The 9,311-nt window shown below is 35.9% G+C and overlaps 1 protein-coding gene across 1 annotated transcript; it reads left to right on the plus strand.

Moving 5' to 3' along the window:
- The first annotated feature begins 243 nt into the window (after nt 1–243).
- LOC114643254 (extracellular calcium-sensing receptor-like) lies at nt 244–5,480 on the plus strand. The gene is made up of 6 exons (XM_028791867.2): nt 244–446; nt 685–973; nt 2,081–2,884; nt 2,975–3,202; nt 3,776–3,899; nt 4,269–5,480. The coding sequence occupies exons 1-6, from the start codon at nt 247–249 to the stop codon at nt 5,180–5,182; spliced, it is 2,559 nt and encodes an 852-aa protein (XP_028647700.1). The 5' UTR covers nt 244–246; the 3' UTR covers nt 5,183–5,480.
- Nucleotides 5,481–9,311: the final 3,831 nt, after the last annotated feature.

A 9,311-nucleotide genomic window follows, 5' to 3' on the forward strand; every position in this document is an offset into this window, starting at 1 on the left:
ATATCCTAAATTAGTTTTTTGTCATCTAAAGTGTATCCACTGAGAAAAAAATTCTCAAGATACTATGTTTAAAGTTGTACAAACTCGGCTGTTGGTTAGACCAATTTAAATTACTCATTTTGTCTTCTGAGATTTACATTTGCTAAATTGCACATTCAACCAATGTATTCTGTAAATGACTGGTTACTTATTAATATATAAATAATGGAAGAGTTCAGGGCAGTCATACAGACCAATCTGTTTGAAATGCTTTTCCTAAAACTAATAGTAATCACTTATTTAACAAGGGCAGAAGAGCCTGAGTGTCAGCTGTTAGGAAGGCCACATTTTCCCCTGCTTTCAAAGGAAGGAGATATTATAATTGGGGGAATCTTTTCTTTTCACAGTAGTGTAACAGAGGTCAATACCACATTTAAATCTGTACCGGAATCTTTAAAATGCAAAGAGTAAGTGAAAAATGTAACAATTTGATCTTTTTAACCTAAGCTGTATTTGTAATTGAATTGTATCACAGTATTTACAGATGGTGATTTTATTTAATATTATAATAAAGAAATGTGTGTTTACTTGATTGTTATTGTTCTGGCAATACCTAATTAATTGTATCTTTGTTTAAAAAAACAAGTGTTATCAGAGGTTGTATATTCTAACAGTGCTTTCTTTTTTTTTTGTTTTTTTTAACAGTTTAAATTTAAAAGAGTTCCTTTTTGCTCAGACAATGATATTTGCCACAGAAGAAATCAATAATAGTGCTGAATTGCTTTCTGGTGTTACTCTAGGCTATAAGATTTATGATGACTGCAGCTCTATGCCTTTGGCAGTCAAAGCAGCAATGGCTTTAGTAAGTGGGCAAGAAAAGACATCTGATAAATTCTGCAACAGACATTCATCAGTTCATGCAATCATAGGACTTTCTGATTCATCAACTACAATGGCAGTTGCTTCTTCCTTTGGACCATTTCATATACCACTGGTGAGAAATAATAACTGTTTTTTTCTGGAGTGGTATCTTAAAGAGATATAAGGTTTATTTATATTAATGAACATACTGTATATAAATGTGCAAGGTTTTATAAACATTCAATGCATGTTTAGAAGTCAGAATGCAGTAGTGCCAGTCCACTGCAGGGCCAAATTAGACATATCCACACCAATAATTAAAAAGAGCAATTTGGAATCACCAATTCACCTAACAGGCATTTATTTGTGGATATGGGAACAATACTTAAGTAACTTAAGAAAACCTGTGTAGGTATGGAGAAAACGTACCAACTCCACACAGAAAACAATCATATGTGGGTTTCTAACCCAGGACATTGGAGTCTGAGGCAGCAGCACTACACACATCACAACAGTGCTATCATATCTAGAAAGTACTGTATCCTTATATAAAATTTGTGTTGGTACAGGTTTCATATTGTAACACAAATAGTCCATTTATATATACAGTAAATTACTTCTAATGGTACTTTATTTAATTACTACCGTGAAATATTTATTCCAATGTAGAGTTGCAGGGGATCAGTTCCAGTTTAACCTTCATAGGACACACTTACTCATACTATATATAGTGGGCCAATTTAGAATTTCCATTCATCCTAATTTAAGATGTAACAGGAGTCGGGGTTACTGGACAGAATTTAAAATAAGTAGCTGTGAGGCTCTAACACTAACCACCAGGTCACACTGCTAAAGGAAGTTATATGTAAAAAATGAGAGCTACCTATAAATAAATACAAACATATTGAAAATTACCTAATCCAGTTCAGGATCATGGAGAGCCACAGGCTATACTGGTAGAACTGGTTATAAAGTAGGAAACAACCCTTGACATAGTAACAGTCCATCACTAGGCCAGTTATAAATTTACACAAATGTCAACAGACAAGTCCAATCATTACTCTATTTTCTATACTCACTTTTCCTGGCCTTGAGTGTTTTTCCTCAAATATGAAAGAAAATTTAAATTAAAATAAAATGCATGATTCAAAATTACACAATAATGCAAAATATTTTTCCTGTATGTGAAAAAATACATTATTACAATAATAATGACTTTCTACCATCTTTGTTTTTATAGATAAGTTACTATGCCACATGTGCCTGTCTCAGCAACAAGCAGGAGTTCCCCACATTTTTCAGAACAATACCAAGTGACTTTTATCAAAGCAGAGCTCTGGCACAGCTTGTGAAACATTTTGGGTGGACCTGGATTGGAGCCATTAGAAGTGATAGTGATTATGGCAATGCAGGCATGGCCACATTTTTGCAGGATGTTCAGCAGCAGGATGTGTGTATTGAATATTCTGAAGCCATTGCAAGAGCAAGTCCAAGAGAAAAGATCCTCAGATTAGTGAATATTATCAAAAGTTCCACATCAAAGGTTATTGTTGCTTTTGCATCTTTCATAGATTTAGAATTTCTCATACAAGAACTCTCACTGCAAAATGTTACCGGCTTACAATGGGTAGGAAGCGAAGGCTGGATTTCTAATGAGTACCTTGCCATTTCTGAAAATTACAAAGTTTTAGGAGGATCAATTGGATGTGTGATAAACAATGCGGTGATTCCAGGTTTGCAGGAGTTCTTACAGAACATTACTGTTTTTGACATACCTGGTAATAACATTCTCAGTGAGGCTGATCAAAGTGCGAAAGATTGTAACTTAACATCTGAAGACAATCCTGAAATAAATAATCAATGTGCAATGACTACAAACATAAGGGAAATGAATCTTCAATATACTGATGTGCCTGAGCTAAGAATTACTAATAATGTCTATAAAGCAATGTATGCCATTGCTTATTCTCTAAAAAGAATATACAAATTCCAAGATGCTAAAGGAAACCTTTTTAATAAAACATTTGATATAGGACCATGGCAGGTAGTAGAGAATTAGTTTTTTTGCATGCTTTGTTACAGCAAAAATGATAGCAATCGTAATTGTCTTAATGAATTGCTATTTCCCTTATAGGTACTAAATCAATTAAAAATGGTTAATTTTACTACATATTATGGAGAAAAGGTATATTTTGATGAAAACGGGGACCCAACAGCAAGATATGATTTAGTAAATTGGCAGTTAAATAATGAGGACATGATCAAGTTTGTTACAGTTGGTCTTTATGATGCATCTTTACCTAAAGGGCAACAGTTTATTATGAATAATGTCAGCATTGTGTGGGCAGGAAATCAGTATCACGTAAGAATGCTTTTTGTACTTTTTGAAATTATTTTTTTAACTGCTATAACTATTCTGAATCTTCTATATATACTTAGGTTTTTAAAAATAGGTAGCAGAGAGGGTTAGGAGGTTAGCGTTACTGATTGAGTGCTGAAGGAGACTGGGTTTATATGCTTTCGCCGTCATTGCCTTTGGAGAGTTCATATATTCTTTCTATGTCCATTTGTGTTTTTATTTTATTTTTTTATCTAACATTCTTTTTTTTCTTGGCATTCCGAAGTTTTGTTTGTTACATTAAATGATGGCTTTAAATTGTTCCAATTTGAGAAAATGAAAACTGTTACTACCAAGAAACTAATGCTACTCGGATAAGCTCCGGCTGTTCATGAGCAGGAAATTGGACTGATAAATTGATATAAATTCAAGTACATTTAATATTTCAGTTTTATATATCCAGTGGTATTAAGCACACTAAAATATTCTGCCTTTGTTCTATGATAATGTTTTGATAAAAATTACTTTTATCAGTAAGTTTCAAAATAGGTATTGGGATTATTCTATTACTGTTTTAAGTTTTATTATTTGTTTAAGGTGCCTAAATCAGTATGCAGTGAGAGTTGCCCACTGGGAACCAGAAAGGCAGTGCAGAAGGGAAAACCTATCTGTTGTTTTGACTGCATACCCTGTGCAGATGGGGAAATCAGCAATACCACAGGTATAAACAATTATTAAAATAAAATGTTAAAAAACAACAAATTGAAAATGAATCTGTGTTGTTGTTTTTATTATTTTAAACCTTTGAAAGCCCATTTGCTAATTTTAAAGACATAAATTGGAATTTGCTGAGGCTGCAGTATATGTAGCTTTAGTAAGCAGGGAATTTCATAATGTAGTTGTTTCATTTTCTCTTCAGAGAAATTTTTTTTCACCTGATCCCTACTTCATTGTTTGCACTACAAATATATGCACAATAGCGTTTAAATAATTCTATAAAAAGTTTCCTAGCTGAAAAAAAAGTTTTTTATTTGAGTAAAATACAAACAGTAATTACAGGACACTAATGTATGCATTATTTTTATTACAGATTCTATTGATTGTATAACATGCCCCTTAGAATACAAAGCAAGTGAAGAAAAGGATGAATGCATAATAAAAGAAATTGAGTTCCTGTCATTTGGAGAGGTCATGGGCATCATACTGGTGGTATTTTCATTGGCTGGAGCATCTGTTTCTGTAGCTGTGGCTGGTATATTTTATCGTTACAAAGATACACCTATTGTGAAAGCTAACAATTCAGAACTAAGTTTTCTCCTCCTTTTGTCCTTGTCGCTCTGCTTCCTCTGCTCCCTCACATTTATTGGTGAGCCATCTGAATGGTCCTGCAAGTTGAGACACACAACATTTGGAATCACATTTGTACTGTGCATCTCTTGTGTTCTTGGGAAGACAATAGTTGTCTTAATGGCATTTAGAGCCACACTTCCAGGAAATAACACCATGAAATGGTTTGGACCGACACAACAGCGGTTAAGTGTTTTCACTCTAACAGTCATACAAATAATGATATGTGCATTGTGGTTAATAGTGTTTCCTCCATTCCCTTCTAGGAACCTTCAGCACTATAAGGACAGGATAATCCTGGAATGTGACCTTGGATCCACAACTGTATTCTATGCTGTTCTAGGGTACATTGGTGTTCTTTCTATAATGTGTTTTGTCCTCTCTTTCCTGGCACGTAAGCTGCCAGATAACTTCAATGAAGCCAAATATATTACATTCAGCATGCTGATATTTTGCGCTGTATGGATCACTTTTATCCCAGCCTACATTAGTTCCCCAGGAAAGTATACTGTTGCAGTAGAAATATTTGCTATTTTGGCATCAAGTTTTGCTTTACTTTTTTGCATCTTTGCTCCTAAATGTTATGTAATATTGCTAAAACCTGAGAAGAACACAAAAAAGCATTTAATGGCCAAAATACCTTCAAAATCAGTCTAATATGCAAGTTTTAATTTGAAGCATGTAATGTAATTGCCTTAATCCTATATTATGCTTCTTTAAAAGGTTTCTAATACTGTACATTCTTTGAAGGTCATTACACATTATAAACAAATTTAATTTAAAATAATAATAAAAATATTTTTGTTATGTGTAGATAGCACATACCATATAAACTGACTACTGTGTAGTTTTCTTGAGGTGACCAATAAACTGCAAAATGTATTGGACTTTTGTTTGAAATAAATTTCTATCAATATAAACATTTGTACGTTTTTGTGAGGCTGTCATTACAAGCCATTTGATTATAAATCAGTACTGATGAGCAAAACAAAACTGGATTCACAGTGAAGCTCAGTGTTTAACTTTGTAAAAAATGTGAAGAAAGGTGTTTTTCACTTTCAGTAAAATTCATGCCAGTGACACAAAAAAGATGTTTAGCCCTGTTTATATCCTTTAATTTTGCATGTGGCTGCCTGTCAAGTAGGATTTAAATAAGGATCTCGAGTAGTGAAAACTCAAATCATTTCCTGCCATATCTAGACATTCTATTGAGTCACCAGACATTTTCTGGTAGAATGATTCCCAGATTTGCCAATTTCTTTGATAATCTTGGTGATTACAACCCTACAGATGCATCAGAGACAGAAAACAAACCTGAAGTTCCATGGCACTTGGAGAGTTCACATCCTCAAACTCTTCTGAAGGAATTAAGACATAGCAAATGGCAGCTACTGATTAATGGCTGGATTGGGGGCTATGGTGTCTTTCTGTGTAGTAAAATTTATGTGTGAAGAAAACACAGTACAATGAATGATGACTGTAAGAGCCATTCCCAGTGGGTCAATGTATGTTAACTGTCTGTAAGAATTTGTCTTGTTATGTTAAAATGTTTGACTTTCAATAGCTTATAAGAAAAAGCATGAACACAAGTGAGAAAGTTGAGGTACCACTAGGGTATTCCCCTTATAATGAGGACAAAAAAAAGTACAAAAATGAACGATGACCATAAGGGTCATGGTAAATCAAATTCTCTCAGTATTAAGTTGACGCTGATGTGGTGATGTTGCACACTCAAGTTGTGCCAGCTTCTGCAACTGATTTTCCTTATATCCTGTCCAGGCTGGAAGGGGCAGGACTTTGGTTCGATGGCAGAGGGTGTCACGTCAGTAGTCTTGTGGCAGGTCTGTATTGCCCTTATAATCATGGACTTGTAGTTGCCCTTTACTCACTCAAGTATTTAACAAGCAGTATAGAACACATGATAAGAATGTAACTTTATCTCCATCCATCCATCCATCCATTATCCAACCCGCTATATCCTAACACAGGGTCACGAGGGTCTGCTGGAGCCAATCCCAGCCAACAACGCAATGCAGGAAACAAACCCTGGGCAGGGTGCCAGCCCACCACAGGGCGCACACACACACACACACACACACACCAAGCACACATTAGGGACAATTTAGAATTGCCAATGCACCTAACCTGCATGTCTTTGGACTGCGGGAGGAAACCGGAGCACCTGGAGGACACCCACGCAGACACGGGGAGAACATGCAAACTCCACCAGGGAGGACCTGGGAAGCGAACCTGGGTCTCCTAACTGTGAGGCAGCAGCGCTACCCACTGCACCACCGTGCTGCCCAACTTTATCTCCTACAAGCTAATATGTAATTGGAATGTTCTAACTTATTTCTTGTTAATCTGAATAAGGACTTAGTCAATCATTGTTCTACACTACAGTTAGCAAGGCATGTGGGGTCAACAATTTCAGGCTGTAATCTGTACCCTGTTAACTGTAATATAACATAGGAATAATAATATACAGTAGCATAGGAAAAATAACATAATTAAGTACAGAACATAACAGAAACTTAACATGAGAAAAACTATGATTGTAACATCAGAGAGAAAACTTTGTGGACTGTTGATTTTTCTTTTGCTACACGTTTGAATCAGTGCTGGTCCCAATATGCCAATTCAGAAGGTCCTTGAATTTGGGAACCTGAAGGTGGCACTACACAATGAAAATACTATGTTTTCATAAAATGGTATTTTTACACCAAATTATAAACTATTTCATCATTTGTAAGTTATATGTGCTGCACGTGATCAAATATATATTTATTTTGTTATCCAGAAAATAAAAAAAAAATCTATAATAGAAATGACTGTCCTCAAGGATAGTAACACTGTGTATGTCTGGGGTCCAGGACCACTGCTCCATGCATTTCAGTTTCTGTATCTGCTAAGCAAGAGTTATGTTTGCATGTGAAGTCTGTTCAGTGTTGGAACTAGACTGTACTAAGAGTGTGTCTGTGTCCTTTCCTGTTCACAACTTTAATGGATAACAAGGAGCATCCAAGGACTGGGAATTTGATGACTGCATCTTTGCTGTCTGCATATGATGTTGTCATTGCTCTGTGATCATCGGTGTGCACTTTTCTCAAGCACTTCCCTTTGTACTTTCAATGCATTTAAAATTCACCAACCATTTGCCTAGACATTACTTGAAGTTTGCTGGCCCAGTGGCTAGTGATGAAATGTACCCATTACTGAGGTTGGCTACAACATCAGGGACTGGTTATATGGTATATAAACAGCTATTGTGCCCTCATGGGGAACTGTTTTCAGCTTCTTAATGTGTGCAATGCTCTGTTTGCCTTTTTAAAGAATTTAACCAAATTATTGGTATAATGTATCCAGATAATACCAAATTGAGGTCCAGTCTGTACAACCTAATTGATTACTGGACAACAGCAAAAAAATGAACCTTTAAATCCCCCTATGCTTCATTTAGTAAATAAGACTAACATTCCTAAAAAGCTTTTCATAAAATAGACATTTCAAAAGTCAAAAGCTGCTTAGTTAGTCATCAGTATGGTGTCTACACATCTTGTACATTATACTAATATGCATGCTAGCTATTCAGCAAAAGACCAAAGTGTTATGTATTGAAGAGGAAGCATTGTCCAATCAGTAGACATGTTTATACAGTGTTTATGGTGTAATCCGAAAATGAGCCCTTACAAACAGGAAATGGCAGTAGATTATGCCACAACCCACTGCAATACTTTACCATGTGATACAGTTATGGAAAAAACTTTCCTCGGTTTTCAAAGAAGTCATTCACAAGACCAGATGAAAATGTAGAAACAGTTCATTATTTGCACATAGATATGCACAAATGTCTCAGTCCTTGGAGTCAGCCATCAAGAAAACAATTCATTCCCTTTTAGACTTTCCTATTATCATTACCTTATCTAAAATATCACTTCATCTGACTCTTAATATGCAGAATTCTATCATCTTAGCCAATCTACTACAGCCACCGTAACTTTGTATATTCTGTCATTATTCTAAACATAATTGGAGTGTCCTAATGGTTTTCCCATTGATCTTATCATCGCTTCATAATAGGGGTGTTTGGGCTTTCTCACTAATTTGTTCTTGCTTTTTAAGGGGTTCTTCATTACACATCCACTACATTTTAACCTTAGCAACTATCTTGGTGGCTCCTCAAGATGAATCAAAAGCCTCACATGCCCAAGCGTTAAACCACATTTAGTTAACCCTTTAATTACCTTCAGTCATTTTCCTTATGCTTTTAATAATCCATTTTTACAACTTCATTTATGTATATGCTTATATCCATCCATCATCCAGCCCCCTATATCCCAACTACTATCTACTGGAGCCAATCCCATCCAACACAGGGCGCAAGGCAGGAAACAAACCCCGGGCAAGAAACAAGCCCCGGGCAGGGTGCCAGCCCACCACAGGGCACACACACACACACACCAAGCACACACTAGTGACAATTTAGAATCGCCAATGCACCTAACCTGCATGTCTTTGGACTGTGGGAGGAAACCGGAGTACCAGTAGGAAACCCATGCAGATATGGGGAGAACATGCAAACTCCACACAGGGAAGACCCGGGAAGTGAGCCCAGGTCTCGTAACTGCAAGGCAGCAGAGCTACCCACTGCACCACCGTGCCACCCTATGCTTATATTACATTGTAAAATGATCACATATTGATTACAAATATTTAATTAAAATTCTATTATACTGTACTTAATGGGTTTGGCTGTGTGAAAAGTAATCCATGCAGAACAGAGCAT

This window comes from Erpetoichthys calabaricus, chromosome 2, assembly GCF_900747795.2.
Source record: "Erpetoichthys calabaricus chromosome 2, fErpCal1.3, whole genome shotgun sequence".
Classification (NCBI taxonomy): domain Eukaryota; kingdom Metazoa; phylum Chordata; class Cladistia; order Polypteriformes; family Polypteridae; genus Erpetoichthys; species Erpetoichthys calabaricus.